This window comes from Phyllostomus hastatus, unplaced genomic scaffold (genome assembly GCF_019186645.2).
Source record: "Phyllostomus hastatus isolate PE091 unplaced genomic scaffold, TTU_PhHast_1.1 phas_scaffold_93, whole genome shotgun sequence".
Taxonomy (NCBI): domain Eukaryota; kingdom Metazoa; phylum Chordata; class Mammalia; order Chiroptera; family Phyllostomidae; genus Phyllostomus; species Phyllostomus hastatus.
Window position 1 is genome coordinate 29,694,148 of NW_025334042.1, and position 27,865 is coordinate 29,722,012.

Consider the following 27,865-nt stretch of genomic DNA (forward strand, 5'->3'; position numbering starts at 1 on the left):
CTGACACTGGTAATCCTTTGAAGGCAGCCTGCCTAGCCTCAGACAACAATATGCCTACCCCACTCAGCATCAATTCAACCTTCAACGTGTATTACACTAAATTCTGATTTGCATTCCTCGGATTTACCTAAAAACTTACATAGTGTTCACCGGATATTTCTCAATTTCTATCTGTGTTGTCTTCTCTTGGTAGTCCCTTTGAAATTTTCCTTTAAAAATAAAAATATGCATTGAACTAAAACTTAAGAATAAACTATTTCTGTTTTTTAATTAGAAGCCATTTAGTATGACCCAAATAGAGGGAAATGCCTGTCCACAATGTCATTCTATGTTTAATTTCATAGTCCTCCAAATACACACACAAATACACACACATACACACAAAACTGAAAACAGAAAAACCCAACAGACTAGTACATTTTCCACCTTTAACACCAACCTTTTTTTTCATAGCTGGCTAGACAGCAATCCTTCTCAAAAGATGTACTAGGATTATTCCCCTCATTATAGTTGTACTCATTCTGATCATTCTTGTTTGGCTCACACTTTTGCAGATAACTTATTTTATTAAAGCCGGAACTATTAAAATTCAACTCTGGATCTGTAAAAATACTTCCAATGCATCTCTCAGAGAGACAGTTTTCATCAGAACTGGTAAGCACACAAATATCTCTCTCATAACCACACTTGTCAAATGGTTTTCTTATGATCTGTTGATCTATTTTTAATAGATTGTTCACATTTTCATTAATAAAAGAGTTAAAATTCTCTGACAGAAGGCCAGGGGTTGGCTGGTTCACAACTTCAAAAAAATTTGAAATGTCTTTCCTATTTTCCTCCCAAATATGTTGTGTGGATTCTTTTTCAGCAATGAAGTCTGAGTGTCTTCTCTTATCCATGCTTCTACCATCTTCACCCGTAACAACAGCAGGTCTTCCAGTGAGGAAATTCCTACTTCCTGGACTTTGGGGTAAATAAAATCATATTTAGCAAGACAAGCATTTTCATTTAGAAACTCTTAAATTCTGAGAAAAGACATTGAGTAGCTAGTAACATTTGCCTAGATTTTGTTTTTATTTTTCAAATTTAAATAAATAATATCACTTTGGGTGGAAATTTGTCTATTGCACTTATAATGCCTTAGTGAGTATAAAATAAACTACAGTTAGTTTAGTATCTCAATATGCAAAATCATTATGTGGTTCAATTTATTGTTATATTAACAAAACATGACCAAACTCTAGTATATCTTCTGTAATAACATCTAGCAAATAACCTAGAAAACCACTACTATGTCACTGATGTTCCATTTAACCAGAGAAAGATGTTTTTAAGACTGCACAGAGAAAAATTATACTCAGTGTTAAAATATTAAATCAAATAGTTATGAGGACAATATAATAGATTTTTCTCAACTGAACAAAAATATAAAAACAACTCTGATGTCCCCAAGGAAGAACAATAAAAATACAAATGCATATATAAGTAATAAAGCCAAGAGATAAGATGAATTAGATGAAATGGTTAAACCAGATAATGTAGTTCCCTTCTATTGCAGAAAAATCATAACTCTAGGTTATGTTCAACCTGTACAAAAAAATCAAAGGTACCATAGAAAATAATTATAAACCAAGATATTCTGGACTCTGTTGCCATTGGCTACCTATAATCAGTTAGGGTTAGGTTGTTTCAGAGATTACAGGTACAAAAAAATCTTAGAAAAGAAACATAGACTGCTATAACTAACTGATTTCTAATTCTATTTTTCAAGTTACTTCTTAAATATTTAATGAACGGTCACATCTGCTGTGTTCCAGACAGTACACCACATGTTGAGGATAGAGAGATAAAAGAATTCAGTTTGGTATTAAAGGAAAGAAATGTTTTGCCCATGAATATTCACAGGTCATGGTCCTACATTGTTTCTCAATATGGATGTCATCAGTGTTTATGACAGAATAATGCTATTCTGTTATGTATAGACATGAACATGTATAGACATGCATAAAAAGAAGTAAGCACGTACCAGAGGGATGGAATAATAAGAACCAATGCAAAGTTTGCAGTATGTTTGAGAAACAAAAAGAAGAGAAATAAAGTTAGAATAGAAACAGTGAAAGGAAACTTGTGACCTGTCTTAAAAGGTACAAAAGGGCCAGATGATGCACAACTTTATTTGGAGAAAAACAGTAAGAAGTTCTAAGTATAAAAGTAAAATTAACTTGTAAAATATCAGCCTGATTGCTGAGTGAATATGGATTTCAGGACTTCCATCTGCTGAAAATGAAATAAGAGTGAACAGATTTATCCTGCTTCCTGACACAGTTAAAAAAAAAGAAAAGAAAAATATATTAAACAATGGTTTTCAGATACAAGCCAGCCACCGGGTAGAACAGCATAATGATGTCTGAAAGAGAGGAAACAAATGAGGTGAACCCTATGATTTCTCCTAGTTCACTGCCTGGAGAGAGTATTCAAGCCACACAATGGGGAGGGAATACCCAGTCAGAGGCTACAGACTGCCTTTGTTGAGGACATAGAGCTTGAGATTCAGAGAAACACTAGATGATACAGCTCACAGGGCAGAGTACTGTGAAGGCAAGTGCTACAAAGAAGGAGCTCCAGAGATCTTCAGAGAATTCTCAAATCTCCAGGTCAGTACTGATCAGCACATGCATATGAGGTAATTATCCAAGGCTGGTAAAAGAAACACCCACGGTGAGAAGTCTGAACAATTCTAGGAGCTCACACAGTGATGGGAAAAACTCTGTGTTCCCACCAGCAAGAGTAGAAAGCCTTATAATTCAAAAAGAAATCAGAGAGGACTCAGAAAGGTATTGTCTTAGCAGGAGACAGAATTAGCCATAGACTGAAGACATATCTCGTTCCATTTAGCAAAGTTTGCATAATCTATGCAAAATGAAATGAGAAAAAAATTAAAAAAAAGCATCAGTAAACTGTGACACAACTTCAACTGAGCTAATTTACATGTGACTTGAGTCCCCAAGAGAAGGAGAGAGAAATCAGACAAAAAATATTTGAAAAATTAATAGCTGAATTTTTTCCAAATTTGATAAAAATAGTAAGTCCACAGATCAAGATTCTCAACACAGCATAAACACAAGAAGTAAAATGAAAATGACATCCCAATCATAGGATAGAAATCCATAGTAGAAAATCCATGACAGAAAAATCTTAAAAAAAAAAAATGAAAGATATATATTATATATACAGATATTAAGAAAGAATGGCAGTGGCCTGGCCAGTGAGGCTTGGTTGGTTGGAGCATCATCCTGTACACCAAAATGCTGTGGGTTCTATTCTAAGTCAGGGCACATACCTAGGATGTGGGTTCAATCTCCAGTCAGGGCATATATGTAAGGCAATCAGTCAATGTTTCTCTTATACTCTTTACCCCTTCCTCTCTCTCTAAAGCAATGAAAAAATGTCTTCAGATGAGGATAAAATAATTTAAAAAAATAAGAATGATAGCCAACTTCTAATTAAAAACAATGAAAGTCAAAAGACATCTTTTGAAAGGAAGACAATAAAGATTTGCAAATATACAAAAGATGAAAGAATTACCAGAAGAACCATACTACAAGAAATATTTAAAGAAAATCTTCCAAGCAAAAGAAAAGTGTCACCAGACACTTTTCTAGATGGAAATCTAGATCCATATAAAATAATGAAGACCATCAAAAATGAAAAATGTGTGCTTATGTACAAAAAAACATGTTCTATAGTGCTTTTAACTCTGTGTAAAGCAAAAAAGAATGTATTGTTGGTATAAAGCAAAAAGAATGTATTACTGGGTTTTCCAGTCAAATGGTAAAGTAGATAAATTCTGTGCCCACCTCTTCTCATGGTCACATCAAATTAAAACTAAATTATAGAATACCCATCACTGAGAACCCCTGCAGACCAGCTAGACAGAATTCCTATAACTAAGGATATAAAGAAAAAGCCATGCCCTGGCCAGGCGGCTTAGTTGGTTGGAGCACTGTCCCATGCACCAACAGCTGCAGGTTCAATCCCCAGTCAGGGAACATATGGGAGGCAATCGGTTGATGTTTCTCTCACTCTCTCTCTCTCTAAAATCAATAAAACACATCCTCAGGTAAGAATTTTTTTTTTAATTAAAGAAAAAGCCTTGTCAAAACTGGTAGGACAAACAGGCAGGACAAACACCCATGGTATGGCAACTAAGAGTCAGGAGGGACATCTCAGCTGCAGAGATTCCCAAAGGGTCCCAGCCCCACACCTGGCCCCCCAGCCCAGAGCACCAAGGCTAGGAAAAGAAGTCCCCATAATATCTCGTTGTGAAAATGAACGGGGAGTGCCTCTGTGAAAAACAAAGGGCTGCAGGAGACCAAAGCATGCTGTTCGTAGCACACAAATTCACTCACCCAAAACTCACTCACTCTAAGCTCCAGCACAGGGGCAGCAGGTCAAAAAGCACCAGGGACATATGAGGAGACACTAAATTGACTATTAAATTGACTATCTTCAGGGTGAGTGCTAGAGAGACAAAAGTTAGGGCAACTCTCTCCAAGTGATGAAAGCTCTGGCAAATGCCATTGCTCCCTCAGTGAGCTCTCCACTCACCCAGCCAGTGCAGCACAGGGGTAAGCCAAATCTGTGCTCTCCATTACACTGACTACCACCATTCTCCCTGGCCCCGTGATTCCTTGAGACCCCACCCACCACACTCCCCAGGCCCAAACTTCTACCAGTGCTTCCTCCACACAGTCTGTCTCAGATTGTACTGCAGGCTTTTCCCAAAATCTCTCAAAGGTACACAAACCAAAGGGGGTGCTCTGTAGTTCTTCCTAGGTGGCCCCAACAGAGCATGAGTGGTGACACATCTCAACTTGCATTGTTAACTCCCATCAAGTGGCCCCAAACAAAAGCAGTGGCCAGTCTTGGTCTGAAAGTTCCATCTAAGTCCAACACTAGTGGCAGACAGCCTCGGTTCACACCACAGCTCTCCAAGCCCAGCACAAGCAGCAACCAACTGCAAATCAGCTAGTGAGTCCTACCAGGCAGCCCTAGGTGTGACACAAGCAGCTGACCCTGGCTTACACCTGTGCACTTCCCAGTATACTCCAGACCCAACATATCCAGTGGAGGGCTCAGGTCACATCAGAACACCAAACAGTTCCACAAATGACACACTCAAAGAGGAAATTCAGCTGGTACCACGGCCCCACTAAAGCAATTCACACTCTATGGAATCATCCCCCTTACAACACCTAGCCCACTGGAATGACAGCCTGTCCCCACAGCCAGTCAGCTTGTGGGTAAACCCCACCCACTGACTGCCAGTAGTAATTATGGCCCAACTAGAATAGGGGGGCACTCAACCCACACAGGGGACAACCCTAGAGCACCAAGCTCAAGTGACCAGGGAGACTGTACCACCAGGCCCTACAAAACACTTTCTGTATAAGGCCTCTTTGTTGAGACGAAAAGACACAACAAATCTACCCTAAATGCATGCAAACAAAACACAGGGAGTCAGCTAGAATGAGACAGTGCAACAAGTCCCAAATGAAAGAACAGAACTAAACTCCTAGAAAAGAACTAAATGAAAGTGAGGCAAAGTAATCTACCAGATAGAGTTCAAAAAACTGGTTATAAGGATGATGCTCAATGAACTTAGGGGGAGAATAGATGAACTTAATGAGGACTTACACAAAGAGGTATAGGAACTATAAAACAGAACCAGTCAGAAATGAAGAACACAGTAACTGTAGTGAAGAATACAGTAGATGGAATCAACAGCAGATCACATGGATCAGGGGATCAGGTCAGCAATCTGGAAGACACAGCAGTGGAAAACACCCAACTGAAATGGCATAAACACAGAGAGAATTTTTTTAAAAAACCATAAAGACAGTTTAAGGGCCCTCAGGAACAACATCAAACATAACAATATTCACATCATAAGGATACCAGAAGGGGAAGAGAGAGAGAGAAAAGCACTGAAAAACTATTTGAACAAATGACTGAAAACTTCCCCACATGATGAAGGAAACAGACATACATGTCCAGAAAATGTGGAGTTCCCAAAGTGATGAATCCAATGAGGTTCACATCATAATTAAAGACATATAATTAAAATGCAAAGGTTATAAACAAAGAGAAAATCCTAAAAGTAACAAGAGAAAAGAAGTTAACTTTGTTCAAGGGAGCTCCTATAAACCTCTCAGCTGATTTTTGTAATAGAAAATTTGCAGGCCAGAAAAAAAAAAGACACAAAATATTCAAATTGAAAGGCAAAAGCCTACAACTATTATTATTCTACTCAGCATGGCTGTCATTTAGAATGAAAGGAGAGATAAACAGTTTTGCAGACAAGAAAAAGCTAAAGAAGTTCATCACCAGTAAAACAGGAACAGTAAATATTACAGGAACTATTAAAGGGACTTTTTTAAGTAGTCAGAAACATGAATAAGAAAATAAAGGAAAAAAATCTCACTGGCTAAGGCAAGCGCTTAGTAAAAGCAGTGAATCAACCAACTATAAAGCTAATACAAAGATAAAAATTGTGTAATTACAACAATAAAGGGAAACACAAACACATTCAAAAAAAGTAAAAAATAACAAAAAAATAAACATGGAGGGAGAGAGTAAAAATTGTAGTGGATTTAGAACGTGATCAAACTTATACAACAATCCACTTTAAACAGAATTCTATAAACATAATTTGGTATATATGAAGCACATGGTAATCACAAAGCAAAAACATGTAAGAAATAAAAAATATAAAGAAAGTCATAACACTATAACACTATAGAAAGTTACCAACATACAAGAGATCAAGAGAATAAGGAAGAGAGAACTACAAAACCATCAGAAAACAATTAATAGCAATAATTGCATACCTATTAAAAATTACTTTAATTATAAATGGCCTAGTGCTCCAAACAAAAGACATTGGCTGAATGGATTTAGAAAACAAAACTTGTGCATATGCTGCTTAGAAGAGGCCTACTTCAGACTCAAAGACACACACAGACTGAAAGTAAAGAGATGGAAAAAGATATTTCATGCGAACAGATTTTGTTAAAAAGCTAGGATAGCAATACCTTTTTCAGAAAACAGACATTAAAACAAAGGCAATAAAAAAAGTCAAAGAAGGGTATTTCATAATGATAAAGGAACTGATACAAAAAACAATGTAACTCTTGTAAACATTTATGCACCCAAAGTAGGAATACCTAAATATATAAAGCAAATATTGATGAACATACAGAAGAGATCGACAGTAATACAATAGTAGTAGGGGACTTTGACAACCCACTGACATCAATGGATAGATTATCCAGACAGAAAATCCAGAAGGAAACGGTGATCTTAAACGGCATAGTAGACTAGATCAGCAATTTTCCACTAGTGTGTCAAAGTGCACCAATGTGCTACAAGAATTTTTAAAACATGCCACACCTGACAATTTAGTCAGGGGCACTGACCTCTTTTCCTTTAGATTGTGAAGTAAAAAAATGACAACGGCCAACACAACAACCACCATTCAGTATGAGTAAATTATACCTATTTTTTGTCAGATCAGCAAAAAGTGTATTTTTTGATGTGCCACGGAATCTTAGTAATTACTTTATGTGTGCCATGAGCTAAAAAAGGTTGAAAATCGCTGGACCAGATGGACTTGATATTTTTTGGACATTTCTCCCAAAAGAAGCAGATATACATTTTTCTCAAGTGTCCATGGAGCATTTTCCAGGACAGACCACATGTTAGGTGACAAGAAGAAAAACTAAAGACAAATGGAAATAAAGGTAAAAGCAGAATTCAATGAACTAAAAATAGAAAAATAAGAACTATGTTCTTTAGCCAACAATCAATAGCTGCATCTCTACCATAAAAATGCCAGCCTAGGAGCTAATCCAATAAGTAAGAAAAATCCTTCTATTACAGAGTGCCCTTGGTCAGGCTGTGGAAAGCAAGCAGTAAATTTGAAGAGCAGGGGAGGCTGCAGTAAAAGTCAGACCTGTCTCAGGGAGGGCCCTTACTGCTAAAACAAATTTCAGAATTAATGCTTCTTTAGCATATTAGTTCTAGAATGCAAAAACAACCATATAGCATGGAAGGTGTCAAAAATATTGCAATAAAACTGAATGAGCACCCCCCCCACAAAAAAAGTGAAACTTAGAGATGATTCAGTTAGAAGATAAAGTTGGTAAGTCTCTGATCAGAATGAATGGTAAGAAAGGGAAAAAATACAACCGACCATATTAATAATGAGAAAAAAAGACATCACTACAGATGTTAAAGATTTTAGTGTTTAAAAAGATGATTTTCTGAATGAATTTAAGTCAATAAATTCTACAACATAGAAAAAAGGATTCATTCATTGTATAACACAAACTACCAAAGCTCACTAAAGAAAAAAATAAATAGTATTATTAGCCTGTTATCTAGTAAAAAATGGTAGGGAAAAAAAATAACTGGAGAGCATTATGCTAAGTGAAATAAGCCAGGCAGTGAAAGACAAATACCATATGATCTCACCTATAAGTGGAACCTAATCAACAAAGCAAACAAGCAAGCAAAATATAACCAGTGACACTGGAATTAAGAACAATCTGACAGTAACCAGAGGGGGCGGGGGAACGGGGTAACAGGAAAAGAAGGGGAAAAGTCATCAAGGAACATGTATAAAGGGCCCATGGACAAAGCCAACGGGCGACAGGACTGAGGGTGAGGCGGGGAGAAGCGGTACCGGGAAAATGGAGACAACTGTACTTGTACAACAATAAAAAAAATAAATTATACCTAAAAAAAATAAAGAAGAAAATAACCTTAGCACCACAAGAACTCCATACAGAAAGCAGATCAGTATTTACCTTAGGATGAGGGTAAAATGTGAATTGAACAGAGGAATGGATTACAAACGTGCCCAAGGAAATTACTGGGGATGATGAATATTATTGCATATTCATTATATTTGACATGTCAAAACTTATCAAAGTGCACATTTTAGGTAAATGCAGTTTGTTGTATGTTGATTATATATTAATAAAGTCATTTTAAAATTGGATTGAAGGACCAGGAGGAAACAGAAACAACTGTTATGTGGCTGTTACAATTCTCCAGGCAAGAGGCAGTGATAGCTTAAACTGAAATGGAACCGTGGAGATAGACACATGAGGATAATCTTAAAGTTTGTTAAATTACACAATTGGCAATACTTTGTTGGTGAAACGAATATTGGGAGTTGAAGGAAGGAGGAAGGAATCAAGGACAACTTTTATTTTGGTTTAAGCAACTGAGTGAATAGTGGTGCTGTTTACTAAAATAAGGAAGACTGGAATAGAATTATGGAGTCTAGGTTTTTCACCACAATCATAAAGACTGACTCAAACTGGTTTTGCAAGTTTTAACAGACTTAAAACAATAAACTAGGGTTTATATACAGACATCAAGAAAATAAAAGTGGGTACTGATCAACTACCATAAAGGAAAAAGTTATTAATATGTTTATGATACAGAAAAAGAAACTAGTAATTCATGAAGATTATAAAACAGGTGAAAAACACCTTTGCCCAAAATATTTTTAAATGAATAATTTAGGTATGTGTACCCATTAGAAAATGATTAGCTAAACTATTTTAATTAAATGCTATGTTTTACTTCTAGTGGGTTTTTCTATTAGTATTACTTAGGTCTATTTGCATTTTTAACTAAAAATATTTGTGTCCATTAAAATCAAAATTTAAATTAAAAATTACTAACTGAAAGAAAGAAGATATAGGTTCTTTATTTCCTTCCATAGCTTTGCTCACCTGTTTAGTCTTTCAAATAATGTTCCAAATTGTGCTGTTTCATATGATGTACTGAGAACATCTTGACTTTCATTTAATTTGGAAACCAGGGTATTAGAATAATTAACATTATTGAGCTGAAAAACAGAAAGGAAAAACCTGCCAAAATGGTAAATGTTCATATGCACAATTAAAATTATTTACTATAAATAATTTTACTATAAATAATACTATTATTTATTATTTACCATTTCAGTGGACATCTATATTGAAAAGAAATTTTTTTCTTAAAGTAACTGTGTCCTTATTAAAAACAAAATAAACACTGTTCTAACAACGAGAGTAATATCAGCATTTGTATAACAGTTGGTACCATGGTGAGCTAACCATTTTCTTAGAGGTTAAAAAGACAAAAATATGTATTAAAAAGAAAAATACCCAGAATACCAGGATCTTAAGGAAATAAAAGAAGTCAAACTTCTCTAACAGAAAATAATAGCTTCTCCCAAAGAAACAGCTGTACTTATCTAAGTTCTTCCACTCACTGAGTAATTTTACAGATTGCTAGTTTAATTTTTCTGAATATCAGTATCATTGAGTACAATAGGGGAAAGTGTGTGAAAATTGTTGGAAAGAGTAGATGAGATAATCCACTTGTTAATATGGAAGGTACTTAGTATTCTGGCAATAATAATTTATATCTGTAGTATATTTTATTTATAAACCACAAAACAGAATCCCAAAGACAATTAATAATAGAAACAGGGGGGAAAAAAAGGAGACAAAAAGAGTAACTCAAAGTCTTCTTTTAAACAAAAAGATCTCAAGTTAGGGAGAGCTGGAAATAAAGTCTCATAATTTATTACAGTCTCAGAGATGCAGTGACAGAAGTACAGAGAGAGGCAAAGCCATCCCCTGAAGTAAGAAACATACAATCGAAAGAAAACAGAATATTATATATCGGCTTAATGCTACTTCTGTAGAGACAAGTGAGCCCCAGATTACTTTTTCTTCTAACCTGTTTTTCTCAACTCATTTTCTTTTGTATTTTATTATTTAATTTTAATTCTTTTCACTTTTTTTGAAATCCCTCCAAGTAAGCTATTACTTCCATAATACTATGCCTTAGACATTAGCCTCCCTTTTCTCCCTTCTGCCATATTAAGTATAACATTATTACCCCTCTGGAAATAATCACTAACTGCAATCTATAAGTAGATTATTTAAGAAGAGATTACAAGGAGTTTCATTCTCCATTCTATAAACTATTTAATAGAGCAAAGATGAGTTATAAGCTGATCTAGGATGCAAGTTTTACTCTTATATTGTACAAAGTGAATGGGTAATTAGTTTTTCATAGCATTATCTAAAATTACTGGGTCTTTCATAGGGCTAGCACATATCACTGGAATGTAATAATTCATTTTCTCTTCTCTGAAAACAGAAAACATACTTGTATAAAATTGAATACTATCATTACATATAGCTACAGTATACCATAACATATAACTATAATGTGTTTAATTATAAATTTATAAATTAAAAATGTTTAAATAATAAATATAAAAATATGGCCAAAAAATCAGTGTGTTCTAAAAATGAAAGACTTCAAAACTAAATATTCCTGTTGACAAAACAGTGTTTATATAACCACTTCCTCACTACCATTATACATTAATATAGTAATCATTAATAATTTTATTTTTTAACTCTACATTAAATTAGTAAAAGATCATGTCTTGTTATTTTTATGACAAATATATTTCAGTATTTTAAAATGTAGATGCTTTTATAATTTTTACTTTGGAGAATATGACGATTAAAAAACACTTTAGCACTACACATCTGTATCTATATAAATGTATTTGTATATTTTTAATTAACATACATTTAACCAGTTCTCATTTGTCAAATCATAAAAAGAATCAAGCCATCACAACTCATATTTTAGCAGACTACTATGGCTACTGAAATTATGTACAGCCATTCACAGGACCCTTTCCACTGCATGCCTACTTGGCTACCATGACATCATTAACTGGTCATTTACTGTGATTATGACCATCAACTATTATAAAATATACTCAGCTATTTTCAATTTCACTACCAACAGTTTTATAAAAGGACAATTTCAAAGGTTTTCAAAGAACATTCCAGTTTTGGGATTTATAATTTTCTATAAATTATAAGTGCAGAGAATTAAGCTTTTATCCTAAGAGGAATTATTTATTATACTTAATTTATCTCCTAACTTGGCTACATCTACAGCAATTCACAACTAATATTTATTTTTTTAATTGACAGGAATTACTAAGACAAGAGAAGTTATCAACTAAGCACGTACTGAACAGCTCCTTTCTATCTGCCTTTTCACCTTTGGTCCTCTCTTCCCTAAACTCCATTCCTGCTGGTCATCTCTTCACAACAGGAAATCTGCACTCCATTAACCCACAAATTCAGGTGAAGAGATGTCAAAGAGATGTTAGTATCACTGCTGTTATCTTTTTGATGAAGTTTAACTTTGACAATTCGAAGGAAAGAAAGGATAATAATATGGTACTGGACCACAGAATTTCAGGCTTTAATCACAATCTATGCATTTTCTAATTGATTAAAATTACTTGCTAAAAGATAATTATTTGCAATAAATACTTCAAAAGAAAAACCATCTTAGGATCAATGTTAATTTTGAAAATCACAATTCAACATAAAACAAAACACTTTGGTCACTATACCAGAAGAGATAAATTGACAATGAACACATGGTCCCAAAGTAAGAATCCCCAAATGAATTATCCTTTGCAATTTGTCAGTAACAAGTAGAATCAAATGTTAGGCATGCTTAGGCCTACTCTACATTACCTTAACTCTAAAGGATTTCTCACTAGCAGTCAGCTAAAATACGTTTATGGTATATGCTCCTTACATTAAAAACTTCTAAAAGAATAATTTTAAAGACTAAAAAAATTTTAAAGGCTAACTAGTTTACCCTGATATTCAAAAATCGTATTATTTGGTAGCATGCCACAATTGTTAAAATAACTCATAAATTTTTTTTAAAAAATTCTCACCTGTACTGGGCCCAGCTCTTCATTGCTGCCTACTCTTTGATTGTGAATACTAATAATAAAAATAAAAGGTGAAGATTAAAAGCAAAGATGGCAATAAAATTGACTATCTCTTTATATATATATTAAAATTCATACTGTTCAATACAAATAAACAAAAACATAAGACACTCTAATTAAATCATTCCAGGGACCTACTCAATACTATTGTTGAGTTTTATAAAATTATACTATTACTAGAGAGACATTTTTATGAGAAGGAAAGTCAAACTATGCACACAAAACAGTATGAGCATTAGGTTATCTGACAAAGGTCTTAATAGTTTAACAATACAGCAATACAAAATCTGGAGGTAAAAGAATAAGCCCTTTGTACACTTTCCAAATGAATAAAACAGTGTCAGTAATGATCAATTTAAATACCTAATAATATATAATCTAGATAAAACCTACTTGTTTTCTATATCATCAATGCAGAGGTTTGATGGTACACAGGGAGGCGACATCGGAAGTTCTAAATCACGCTTTCTTAGGGGCACTTTTATGTCTCTATTCATATTGACATGGATTGGTTTTCTCACAGTTTCTACAACAAAAAATATTTAGAAATAAGAATGGATAACAAAAATCTTTTAAAAGCATGGCTTGATATACCATGTTCATTAAATAAATGTATACCTTAGAAATTTACTAAAACAAATTATGTTCTATATGTGCTTTTAAAAAGTCATTATAAACTTTTCTTCAAGTAAACTTTTTCTTCATCTTACATACTCTTCATAAAAGTGGCTCTATAATTATATTCTACTTTTTTCTTCCTCCAAGACTTCCCTGACCCCCAGACTATGAGATACGATGTTATATACTGTAATAGCATTACATATGTTCTCTATTACAGCACTTACAGTTTACTGTGTTTCATTAACTCTACCTCACTATTAATAGATTTTTAAACTTGACAGAAGCAGAAGCCTTGTCTCTCCTTATAAAAGTTATCATTATGTCATCTGTTCAGTACTTTTAACTACTCTCCTATTCTGAGAAATGCTTTTTACACATGGACAGTATAGAGAGTACTAGAATAGACTTTCTATCTTCTTATAAAACCCTACCTCTCCGGAAAAGTAACTGGTTTATGGGTAGCCATCTGACCCAAGATGAATCAGTAATAATATCAAATCCCTCTGGTATTAGGTAATTGTTCCAGAGCTGGGACCCAACATCAATAGGGCAAGACAACATCAATCCAGTGGAATTTAAAAATCAGAGCAGGGAAACAATCTTTAGTATTTCCCTGGTGGCAAAACTAAAGCATGAGAAATATTAGGATTTTTAAGGCCACATTTTAAGTTTCAGTGATGAAGACAGTCTGAGAGCATAACGCCAAAATCTTAAGTGAAAATCTTCAGAACATCGAAGTCCCTAATTCAAGCGGTCTCTGAGGCCCAGCTGCACCACTGCTCTTCCTTTCAGTTACGTGTGTTAATCCATGCAGGCGGCTGTAACAAACAGAACACCACAGATTGGGGTAATTATAAACAACAAAAATTTATCAGCCTGTAGGCTCCGCAGTCCAAGATAAAGGTGCTATCAGATTTGCTGTCTGATGAGGCCCACTTCCAATTCATAAACAGCTATCTTCTTGCTGTGTCCTCAGACAGAGAAAGGTGCAGGAGAGTTCCATGGAGTCTCTCTCATAAGGGCACTAATTCCATTCATGAGGGCTCCACCCTCATAACTTAATCACATCCTAAAGACCCCACTTCCTAATATCTTAACACTGCAGGATAGATTCCAACATATGAACTTGTGGGGAGGGGAGGAGATACAAACATTCAGCCCATAACATTAAATAAATACATATTTTAAAAATTTCTGTCATTTGCAGTCACGAGTCCTGGCTAATAAAATTTTGTTCTTGTAGGGGAGGAAAAACATCTTTTTCCTTCACTTCTCTAAACTCTTGGCTTGGGCCCCTGTAGCAAAAGACAGATTAACAAAAAAAAATGTATTCAATATAAAGTTTTATGTAAAAAATTTTATATGGAAAAGAAAACCCAAAGGGATGGTTAAATTTGAGTGTTTTCATGCTATGTTTGAAGAAGTGTGGAAAGTCAGGGCAAAAAGTGATAGGACAAAAAGGGAATGAGCTAAGTGTAGCAAAACTGGGGAAAACAGCAAGACCTGTTCATCTAGATTCCTCTCAGTGCCCCTCTGTCTTGGAGATAAAGATCCTCCCTATTTAGGGAAAGCGTCTTTCACATGAGAATCCTTCCCGTGCATCCTGCTTCTCAAATTCCTTCAGCTTAAATCACTGAATATGCCAAGGTTCCATCAATTTGAGTAGCGTGTCCTGACCCCATCACTTTCTGTTTAATTTCCAGCATCTAATATAAAACTTATGGTAGGCACTCAATAAACATATGTTGAATATATGAATGAAAAGAAAGTGGGGTGCATATATTATTTTTGATTAGTGGTCTGGGATTCTTAGGATATATTCCCAGAAGTAGGATCACTGGGTCAAAAGGCAGATTCATTTTTTTGCTTTTTGAGCTATCCCCATACTGTTTTCCACAGTGGCTGCACCAGTCTGCATTCCCACTGACAGTGTACTAGGGTTTCCTTTTCTCTGCAACCTCACCAGCACTTGTTTGTTAATTAATGATGGTCATTCTCACCAGTGTGAAGTAGTATCTCATTGAGGTTTTAATTTGCATCTCTCTGATGATTTGTGATGTTGAACATTTTCATATGTCTATGGGTCATCTGCATGTCATCTTTGGAGAAGTGTCTACTCAAGTCCTTTGCCCATTTTTTTATTGGACTGTTTTCTTCCTGGTGTTAATGTGTGTAAGTTCTTTATGACTTTTGGAAATTAACCTCTTATCAGGTGTATCATTGGCAAATATGTTCTCCCATGCAGTGGGTTCCCTTTTCAGTTTGTTCATGGTTACTTTTGCTGTGCAGAAGCTTTTCAGTTTGATACAGTTCCATTTGTTTATTTTTTCCTTTATTTCTCTGGTGTTAGGAGATGCATCAGCAAAGGTATTGCTCTGAGAGATGTCTGAGATTATACTGTCTGTTTTCTTCTAGGCTATTTATTGTTTCCCAACTTACATTCAAGTCTTGTTTCTACTTTGAGTTTATCCTTGAGTATGGTGGATGAGTGGATAAAAAAGCTGTGGTACATTTATACAATGGAATTCTATGTGGCTGTAAAAAAGGAGGAACTCTTACCCTTTTCAAAGGCATGGGTGGACCCTAGAGAATATTATGTTAAGTGAAATGAGTCAGTCAGAGAGAGACAAGTACCATATGATCTCACTCGTAACATAGAATCTATTGAACAAAACAAACTGATGAACAAAATAAAACCAAATGTATGGACACGTGCAGCAGACTGACAGATCTCAGAACAGAGGTGAGGAGGGGAGACTAGAAGAAATCAGCTAAAGAGCCTATACGCATACATGCAAAGCCCATGAACACAGGCTCCAATGTGGTGAAGGTGGGAGTTGTGGGGCCGGGTGGAGGGAGAATGGGTGGGGGGCGGGGAATGAAGGACATCTGTAATAGTGTCAACAATAAAAAGTTTTTTAAAAAAGAAAATAAAGTGGGAGAGAGAAAAAATATTTAAAAAATAAATACATCACTGGTCAGTGACATCCAAAAGAAACCAGAACCTTATCTTAAATAAGACATTAAAAATCAACTCAACATGGATTAAAGACTTGAAGGCCTGAGACCATAAAACTCCTAGAAGAAAACCTAAGGGGTTAGCTCCTTGACATCAGTCTTGGCAATAACATTTTTGGACATGATACCAAAAGCAAAGGCAACAAAAGCAAAAATAAACAAATAGGACTACATCAAACTAAAAAGCTCCTGTACAGAAAAGGAATCCATCAACAAAATAAAAAGACAACCTATGAATGGGAAAAAATATTTGCCAATCATGTATTTGAGAACTCACATAACTCACTAGCAATCTAAAAAGTACTCTGATTAAACTTTTATTTACTGGAATAATCAAAGTGCAGGCCAAAATGAACTTTATTTTGAAATGAGACTACTATAGTTAACTTCCCATGGATGTATAAGAAATTATTCAAGTTGTGAGACAGGGAACTAATCACTGAGGCAAAAATCTTTCCAGCTCTTCCTTTCAAACAAATTCTCTGGATAGCATAAGATAGTAAAGAAACTTATTCCCTGGCCTTTAGCTAAACTTTGGTAACCATCTGCTTAGAGTAATAACTGAACTAACTGAACAAGAATAACCATACCTTGTAAAATTAATTTTATATAACACATGACCTAAAAATAAAAATAAATGGATTATGCAACAAAAGATTTTCAACAAAAATTAACAAGGCTTCTAATTTAAGAGCACAATTGAAAAACTTGAATTTCTAATTCAAGTTTTAAAATTAGTTTCCATTCCACAACCTTTGGGCTCTAAAACTACAAACTTATTAGAAAACTCAAGGATATGATAGCATCAGAGTCAAACAAAATGCTACTGGAAAGACTGACTTACCAGGTATTTTCTTCTGGCAAGAGATCTGATTTACCACATACAGGTTAAGGAGGTCTAAACTGACAGTGGAATTTTTGACAGGAGATAAAACTCCCAGTGACTTCATTTTTGATCTTAACCTTTTCTTTTCAAAATATTCCTAAAATAATTAAAAATTAAAAAGTCATTGCAGCAACAACCATGAGGTTTCAGGCAGAATTATAGATAACAAAAGGCAGTAATACTATTAAATAATTTAGTTGATATTTTTATAATTTTGTGACAACCCTGTTATATCTTTACATATAAATTAAATCCAATAATTATGGCTTTAATTTGCCCGAAGACTCTAAATTTTACAATTGGCTATAATCTTTTGTTAAATGTAATACCTTTTACAACAGAACTTTATAAAGCCATTCCCAGGTATCATAAAAATGGTATAAATGTAGAAAATTTTAAAAACTTGGTAGAACAAATCCAACAGGCTAAAAACTTACTTTTCTTCAAGGTATGCTAACCTACAGATATAAAAAACATTAAATATATGCACATCTAAGGACTATTAAAAGTCAACTGAGTTTATGGTTCGGCTGGAAGGTCAGGGGTTCAATTCAAAGTCAGGGCACATGCCAAAGTTGCAGGTTCAGTACCTGGTTGGGGAGTGTATGAGAGGTAACTGATTGATGTTTCTCTCTCACGTTGATGTTTCTCCCCTTCTCTCTACCTCCCTTACCCTCCCTCTAAAATCATTAAGTAGGTCCTCCCTAGGATAAGGATTAGAAAAAAAAGTCACCTGAAATGAAAAGAAGAAAAGAAAAAGAAGCCATGTAAGAACTAATCTCCAGCCAAAGCCAATTTAATTCCATTTATTTCTCCGTGAATTCCAGATTTTTTTAGACCAGCCTTACACATAATTATCATCTTTCATGCAGTATTTATGTTTTTCTTGGTTGGTTGAACTAAAATCATTCCTCCTTATCTTCATTATTTTTCTCTCAGATTACATCCCTAATTTACCAAGTTCAAAGGTATTTGTTTGTTTAAAATTCATTTACTGGGCAACTATTATATAATAAACATTAAAAAACAAATTGTGAAAATATCATCTCTTCCATTAAATAACACATAATACAATGCCATAAACAAGGATTACATATGTGAGATATCAAAAGCAAGAAAAGCCCAAGATGGCAAAAAGTTTAATGCAAAAGGAAGTATCAATTTTCCAAGAAGTTAAGGCTCTTCTGCATTAGCTTTTCAAAAATATTGTTAACTATAATAGACTTTTCAGGTTGTAAAAAACTTGTAAGAATTTTAAGAGACTTGCCAGCTATCAGGCAGGAAAGTAAATGTAATGTTATTATGCAAAATTAACCATAGATAAAAAGTATGTCTATATATTTCATTTGAGTGATTTGTAACCCCAACTAGGACTTAAATGTCTTTATTTTTTTAAGATGTTATTTATTTTTAGAGGGAGAGGAAAGAAGGGAGAAACAGAGGAAAAGAAACACAGATCAGTTACCTTTTTTGGGCACCATGTGCAGGATCTTATCTGCAACACAGGCATGTGCCCTGACCAGGAGTCCCCCCAACCAACTGAGCCACTTGGGTCAGGGCTGAATTTAAATGTCTTTAAAAAGATCACACTATATAGCTCAGTAATGAAATGACAGGACTTTCAGGATGTAAATATTTTCCCCCCTGAAGAAATGACTATGGCTCTAATAATTGATGGTGTCTTGAAATTAAGATGCTAATTCCAAGTACAATAGGAGATGGTAGAGGATCCTCGGGAAGGATATATAAACTATGGGTAGGTGGGGTGAGAGTATGCAGAGGGAGGGCTAGAGGAGATGGAAAGTTTCTTAGGAAATTACTTCCAAGATAGACAGATGTATGGGAGCTAGCCCGAGGATGGGAACACGTATAAGATTCCAGGAGTAAGGAAAAACAGTACAAGGGCTATCTAATCCAGGGAATACTTCCGAAGCAGCTGGACCTCATACCTAGCCATCATGACAGCCTCTAATGTTTGCGTTCCTAGAAAAAACAAAGGTATATGACTCACTTATTTACCTGACAAGGTTAGGCTTAATTTTTATATCAACTTTCATTTGGTAGAGATGAGCAGAAAATATTTAGAAAATAATCAGAAATGTTACAGAAAATAAATAATAAAATTTTAACATGAAAATAGCCATCTAACGATAGCACCTGTGAAACAAACAAAATGTGGACAATGTGTCAAAGGAAACAAGGGAAGATCTTGTTTCAAGATGGAGGGAATGGGCAGTTCCCCAACTGCAGACTATCCACTTTGTGAAATGCTAAGTGAAGTTTGTTTGTATCATTAGAAAAGTAGGCGGGGCGGGGGGGGGGCGCAGGAGATGATGGCATAGTAAAGTAAGTTGGATTGAAAACTATCCTTGAAATGTAACAACATGAAATTAAATTTTGACATTAGCAAGGGCTGTATAGTGAAGTAGACTGAGAAGTGAATGGGAGGGAAGAGTGAAGGAGTATAGCAAGAAAGGGCAAGAATCCAGAAAGGACTTTTGTTTTAATAGGACAGAACTGAAACACCAATAGACAGCCTTTGGTTGACAGGGAGTGGTAGAAGACACATGAAAGGGGAGAGGTAACTGAGATCCCTGAAAAAGCAGAAATAAATGGAATTCAGATCACAAATCACTTCCTTTGACAAAAGGAAACTACTCTATAGTCATAGCAGGGAAAGAAAAGATGGGCGAAAATAAAAGATGGTTTACAGAATTGGTGGTAGAAATTGAGATAATTCTCATCTAACAGGTTCTATTTCCTCTGAAATATGAGATAAAGTCATCTAATGAGTATGAAGGGGATGCAGGGGTGTCCAACCTGCAGTCCACTGACCACATGCAGCCCAGGATGGCTGTGAATGCAGCCCAACACAAAATCATAAATTTACTTAAAATATTATGAAATATTTTTATGATTACATGTCACAATGTATTTAATGTGTAGCGCCCAAGACAACTCTTCTTCCAGTGTGGCACAGAGACGCCAAAAGGTTGGACACCCCTGGAACAGGGTAGGGGAAGAGGTTTGGGGAGATAAAGGAAGATACAAAATTTTCAAAAGAACAGGAAATGACCTCACTAGAGAACAACACTTGAGGGAAGGGCCATTTCTTTTTCCCTTTCTTATCCAAATAGAGTGAAATTATTTTTTTAAATATAATCTGGGGATAGATTAAATTCACAGTATATGCATGATTGAGTGGGCTATGTTATTGCTAGATACAGTTTTAGGCACAGGAGATACATAATGAATAAAAGTAATAAGATCCCTCTTCTCACTGACATATTTTAATGGCCACGGGAGGCGAACAGATTTTTTAAACTATAAATACCAGATTATGAAAAGAATGATGAATGAAAGAGAGTGTACGAGAAAGTAACTAGAGGGTGGGAAACTACTTAGATGTAGTGATTAGAGAAAGCCAATCTAAGAGGAGATGCTTTAGCTGAGATGCAATGCAATCATGTAAATAACTCCAGGGAGAATATTACAGACAAAAAGAAGAAAAGTAACAGAAAGAGTTAATTATGCCTGAAATACAATGGACAATCGGGCAAGTGTTAAGAAATAAGGTCAGAGACGCAGGCAAGTTGCAGATGCTTCAGGTCCTAGTAGGCTATGGTTAATAGATTTACTCTCTAAAAGCAACTGAGGCTTTTAAGCCAGGAAATAATAACTGTGATTTGTGCTTTTAAAAAATCCTACCAACCTCTGTGTGAAGAATGGGCTAAAAGGAATAAAAGGTAAGGCAGAAAAGAGTTGCTAACTTCAATTATATTAAAATTAAGAGCTTTCCCTCAAAGACAGCACTAAGTAAAAATAAAAGCTACAGAGTACACATATGACTGACAAAGAAGTCCTAAATATATAAAGTCAGTCACAACAAGAAGACACACCACCCAAATAAAAACAAAATGAGCAAAACAGGTGGCTAATCAAGCTATCTACAAAGTGAGAAGGCTAAAGGAGGATGGTCTTCCAATTTCACTTAGATGAATTTATAAACCTGGGGAAAAACTTCAAAAGGTCACGTTACTCATAAAACTAACAACACAAATAAAAATAAATTTTCTTTACCCTTTGCTTTCTCTGTTCCTGCTTGATCAGAACCCTGGTCCTGAAAAGAGAAGGATAAAAAAAAACATAACAATTATAGAAATGGTCTCTAAAACAACTGTCACTTCAGCTGATTGAACACTTGAAATTACAACTAAAAGTTTAGTGATAAAAAAATTTTTAAGTGTAGTTATAATTATATTATTTTCTAAAAAGACACTATGAAAACGTTCTTAAAATATTTATAGTATATAACCTGCCACATAATTTTCTTAGACAATGCAAGGATAAAACAGATTCTAGACCTATGATAAATAATTACACATAAAATAAATCTGAACTATAAATTCGAGATAAGCAAAGAGAAATCAATGATTGGAAAGGATATATCACTGAAATATTCTCATCTGACAGCAATATTCTTGGTCAATACTGCTGTTTTCTTACCTTTCTTTGTATTTAATATTATAATACAATCAACAGGAAATAGATGATCAAACTCTATACATAAAATCTAAGAAAATGCTAAGTTTATCATTAGAACAACTTCTGTTACATTACTATATCAGCTATTTGTACTTGAAATCTTGTATCTTCTTTAAAAAATAGCTAGTCATTATGGATGTCCTTCATACCTAAGAACTTTGTGCCAAACACTGCATTGAATCACAATGACAGTGCAGTATTTAATGATGATAAAATATCTGCTCTATTAATAACAGCAGAATGCTATGAAACATTCATGAAAATATAAGCAGATCTGTACAAAAGATTTTTTGACTATACATGAACTTAAATCTCTAACTCAAGATCTGGGCAAGAATTTTAGTAAAATGACAAAATATATCTTAGCTCTATGAGATTACATAATAAAATAACACATTGCTAATGAATACCATATGTCTTGCACCATTCTGGATACATCAGATATTTTACATAGATGAGATAATTTAATCTTCACAGCAACTCTGAAGGTAGGTTCCACTTTTTCCTGATAAAGAAACTACAATACAGGCTAAGCAACTTGCCCACAGTCACACAACTAAGTGGTAGAGCCCAGATTCAAACCCAAGAACTCTAATTTTAAAGTTTTTAACTACTGAAGTACACTACTTTCTAAGTATGTGAACCGTGAATATACTAAGCTGTTCATTTTTCTAAGTGTTTTTAATAAGCTACATGAATATGAGTTACTGAATACCTCTAGACTCTCCCACTTACTGAACTTGTTCTTTAACATATCCCCTAATAGTTATGTCTTAATTTACCATTTTGAGTTCACTGAGCAAACAATCTGGTATATTCAGCTCCATGTAACATCATAAGTGTACTACTGGCATTCACTTTAGGGAAAAAAGGAAATAAATTGCATTTCATTGACTCATCAAATGCTAAATCTAGAGTAGACCTAGGAATTTATTCTTCATCATTTTAAAACTTATAAAACTGAGGCACAGAGAACTGAGTGACTTTTCAAAGTTCAGAAATATAAGAAGCATGACAGAGCCGGCAATAATATTAAATTAAGATTATAAAAACTAATAAATATCAATTCTATAAGCAGTTTCCACATTATAAAGCTCAGTAGGATAACAAACATGTCCAAGTCTAAATACAGTTTTTGTGTATGTATAAATCAAGTAACTTTATTCCAGGCTGATTTTCCATTGTCCAAGACATTTTTATGGTTCTTACTAAATGCTATACACTACATACCCCCCTTACTATGTGCCTAAAAAATTAACTAGGTATTCAAAACCAACTGCTAGATTAGCCTACAACTCACTAGACCACAGTGAAAGTGAAAAGGATCCTGACTTCTAAGTCAAAGGTTCTTAAACAGAACATTTAAATTATTATCAAGGCAACCAATGCTACTAGGTCAAACTATGTCTAAATGCTTTATTGAATAGTCACTCTCCAATACCCACAGTAAAACAAAAAAGACTGCATCAGTTAAGCTTATTAGTTACAAGAAATTGGAAGCATCTTTGTCTAATTTATATAGAAAATAAATTTATTAAAAGGAAACTGGGTAGCCAACAGGCTTACCAAGAAAGCAGAGGAAACAGATTTGGTGACTGACAAAAAAAAAAAAAAAAGTAGTCGTCTAGGGAGCCGTGAGGTTCCCATCAAAATCCTGCCATAATTAGTCTCCAAAGTTGCCACTGCTGGCACTGGTGAACACTAACACTACTGACTGCATCATCTCCATCCCGGACACTGTACACCTCCCCCTGGCATTACTGTCCCTGAAACTGCAATCCTGCTGTAGCTCCTGCAACTGCCTAAAACTACAAAAGAGGCTCTGCAGTCCCTTTTTCCTTAAGTCCCTAACTTCTCTGTGTATGTAATATTTTATTTAGTCATTCATTTACAACTGAAACTCTGGGAATCCCAAATTAACATCCTTGCCCATGAGCTTCTTAGAGACACCAGAAAAAGTTTCAACTTTCTGTTCCACATTGTTCTGCTGAGCTTTATCCAAATGAACCTTTATGAGCTGCTTCCATCCAGTTTCACATGGATACTCTTGCTCACAGTTTCACTTGGGAAAGCCAACTCTTCCAGGACCATATTGTGCATCACTATAACAGTGCAGCTCCCTGATGCTTTTGCTTATTTTTTTATATGGATTTTCCCCCTTTGAGCAATAAAGACAATGTGCTTCCCACTGAACTTTTTTTACAATTTGCATAATAGCCAGACTTGAATTTTTAGTAAGATTCTGCACTCATAGAGGAAACAAGCAAACCACCACATCTTAGTCTGTATCTCAAAAGGTTTATCTGCATACTATAAAAGCTGCTGCCTGAGATCCAGCCTATTACTCTAGCAGGCACTAGGGGCTGGCTATATTCCTCTCTAGAGGCCAGGGAAGCTGGAGAATGTCTCTCCTGCTTTCTCATTCCAACCCACTCCAAGATGCCAGTATCTCCTGGGAAGGAGCTTGTAACCACATCTGTGCTGCAGCTACACAGGTCATTGGATCCCCTGGCTCTAATAGCCAAAGGGACTTCCTTTTATTAAAAAAACAGAACTGTAGTAAACAAAGAAACAATTCATAACTGGCTATCTCCCCAAGACTTAGCACAGAGAAATCAGGCAAAATTGCCCATATCCCAGTAATTTCCCAAAGAGAGGTTTACCTACTTACCATAAAAGCTGCAGCCTGATGGCAAGGCTTCTAACATAGGAAGGATCTAAAGGCTGGCTGTGGTTTTCCCTAGAGACCAGAGAAGCCTGCAGACACCTCTCACGGCTTGTCCCACCAGCCCACTCCAATAATAATACCAAGTTGCTATTATGTCCCTAGAAGGAGCTTAAACACTTATCTATGTCACAGCTTTTGTGACAGCCACCAGAAGGACAGGTCCCCAAATCACCTGACTCCAATAACCAAAGGGGCTTGCACTCATGGGTCTCACAGGAACGTGACAAAGAAAGAAATAGATTGCAATGGACACAGGAACACCATCCAGACAGTATACACTAAGTCCAGCAAAGAAGGGTCTGGCAAAAGAAAATAAAAAAACTCATCTCCCAGTTTCTCCCTGGAACGGTCTTAACTACATACATACCCCAGCTGCTGCCTGAGGGTCAGGCTCCTAATCAGCTAGCATCTAGGTGCTGACATTACGACACTGATGGAGCTCACCACATCCTCAACTACTGGGAGACACTAAGAACAAAGGAGGAGGCTAGGACAATCACAAAATCTGAGAGACAACTAAGAATATGAGACCATTCTGTCAAAACTCAAGAGAGGTAGCTGTTTAATGCGCAGAAACCAAAACAAAGGGTCAAGGAAAATGAAGAAACAAAGACATGTGTTCACAAAAAAGGACAGAAATGCATAAAGAATTTCAACAAAGATATAAAAAATGTAAAATAGTACCAAAAAGAAATCATAGAGATGAACAATACAATAAGTGCACTGAAAAATTCAATAAAGAAGTTCAACAGACTAAAGAGGAAGAAAAGATCAGTGAACTCAAAGACAGGGAAATGGGATTCATCCTATCAGAAGAGCAAAAAGAAAAGAGAATGAATAATAAAGATATCTTAAAATATTTATGGAAAACATCAAACAGACCAATATACACACTCTAAGGGTCCCCAAAAAGGAGAAATAAAGGGGCATAAAGCCCCTCAAAGTAATAATGGCCAAAAACTTTCCTAATCTGAGAAAAGTAACAGACATCCAGATCCAAGAAGACCATAAAGGACCAAATAAGAGAAAAATCCAAAGATTCAAACACTAAGACACATCATAATTAAATGTTCAAAGTTAAAAACAAGGACTCTAAAAATTCAAGAGCAAAGCAATGTATAACATGCTAGGGAAACCCATGACCATGGGCAGATTTTTCAACGGACTCTTTACAGGCCAGGAAAAAGGTAATATAACATTCAAAGTCCTGAAAGAAAATAGACTGCCTACCAAAAATACTCTACCTAGCAAAGCTGTCCTTCAAAATCGAGAGAGTGCATTTTCCAGTCAAACAAAAGCATAAGGAGTTTGTCACCAGTAGACCAGCTTTACCATAAATGTTACAGGGAATTCCTCAAAGTGAAATAACAGGATACCAATTAGTAACAGGAAAATGTATGAAAGTATAAAACTGGTAAATGTAAATATATAAAGTCAAAATATTCTAATTTAATCTTCATAATTCCATTTTGAAGGTTAAAAGGCAAGACTATTAAAAACAATATAACCACAATAATTTGGTAATGGATACCCAGTGAAAATGATGTAAATGGTGACATCAAAATATAAAAGGTGGGAATGAGAGAGCTCTGATATAGGTTTCAAGGTTTCAAACAGACTTAGAAATGTTTATGTAAGAGTCATGGTAAGCACAAAGTAAACGCTCATGGTAGATAAATAAAAGTGAAAGAGAAATGAATCAAAGCATAGGGAAAATCATCAAATCATGAAGGAAGAGAGCAAGAGAAGAAGAAAGGAACAGAGAAATTACAAAACCACCAAACAACAACAACAACAACGACTACGAAATGGCAATAACAAGTCCATACTGATCAACAATTACTTTAAATGTAAATGGTTTTAATTCCCCAAACAAAAGATACAAAGTGGCTGAATGGATAAAGAAAAATATGGCCCAACTATTTGTTGCCTACAAGAAACTCACCTGAGGTTTAAAGACACGAATAGACAAAGTGAAGAGATGGAAAGAGATATTCCATGCAAATAGACAACAAAATAAGTTGAGATAACTATACTTAAATCAGATAAAAATCTACTTTGAGCCAAAAGCTGTAATAAGAGACTAAGAAAAGTCATTATATAATGATAAAGGGGTCAATTCACCAAGAGGATATAATAATTATAAATATTTATGCACCCAACAATGGAGTACCTAAATATATACAGCAAATATAAACAGAGCTGAAGGATGATATAGACAACATTACAATAAGTGCGGGAGACTTTAATATCCCTCTTCCAAATTGATTAGAGTGACACTATGATTTATAGTAATATATATTTGTCCCCAATCCTGGCACAAAGCTCCTAAAACTCTTGGAATTTTCTAAATGAGAGAAAAAGTGTCCTTGGTTATGTTAATGAAATGACTCTGGGAACAAAGCTTACACCAGGACTGGTTGTCAATAGAAAGACCCATGTGATTAGAGGTTTGCAACTTTCAATCCCACCTACTCCCCTTAGAGGGGAGAGGAACTGGTGGTTAAAATAGGAAATAATTTAGCCAATAATTTAATCAACCATGCCTGGCTGATGGAGCCTCTATAACACACAAATTGGTGAACATATGGAGATTTGGGGGAGTGGCACACCTGGAGAGTCTATGGAAGTTCCATACCCTTTTCCTATACCGTGGCCTATGCACCTCTTCTAACTGGCTGTTTTTAAGTTATTCCCCTTTAAAATCATCCTGAAGTCCAGTAAGTAAAATGTTTCTCTCAGTTCTGTACATTCCTCTGTAAATTAATTGAAACCAAGGAGGGGTCATGGAATCTCCAATCTAGAGCTGGCAAGTCAGAAGCACAGGTGACATCCTGGACTTGCAATTGGTGACTAAAGTTGGGGTGGCAGCTGGGACAGTCTTGTAGGACTAAGCCATTAACCTGTGGAATGCAACACTATCTTCAGGCAGAGTCTGTCAAAATTGAATTGGATTGTAGGACACCATGCTGGTGTTGAAGAATTGTTTGATAAGGGGAAAAATAACAGATACACCAAAATGGGAATCACTGAACTTAAAACTACAAAATTAGATCAGATGAAATTATTAGACATTTACAGAACATTTCAAACAACAGCAAAATACACATTCTTCTCAAGCACAGAGAACATTCTCCAAGTTAGATCATAA

The 27,865-nt window shown here is 35.2% G+C and overlaps 1 protein-coding gene across 1 annotated transcript in view; it reads right to left on the reverse strand.

Moving 5' to 3' along the window:
• CUNH12orf40 (chromosome unknown C12orf40 homolog) overlaps window positions 1–27,865 on the reverse strand; it is a 64,408-nt gene that overhangs the window by 18,469 nt on the left and 18,074 nt on the right. Inside the window, exons 2-8 of the mRNA XM_045829936.1 lie at window positions 21,522–21,561; window positions 17,400–17,538; window positions 13,310–13,442; window positions 12,860–12,908; window positions 9,810–9,925; window positions 440–963; window positions 140–209 (exon numbers count right to left, since the gene is read on the reverse strand). Of these exons, the coding sequence (XP_045685892.1) occupies window positions 140–209; window positions 440–963; window positions 9,810–9,925; window positions 12,860–12,908; window positions 13,310–13,442; window positions 17,400–17,538; window positions 21,522–21,561 (1,071 nt within the window). The remainder of the gene's footprint in view (window positions 1–139; window positions 210–439; window positions 964–9,809; window positions 9,926–12,859; window positions 12,909–13,309; window positions 13,443–17,399; window positions 17,539–21,521; window positions 21,562–27,865) is intronic.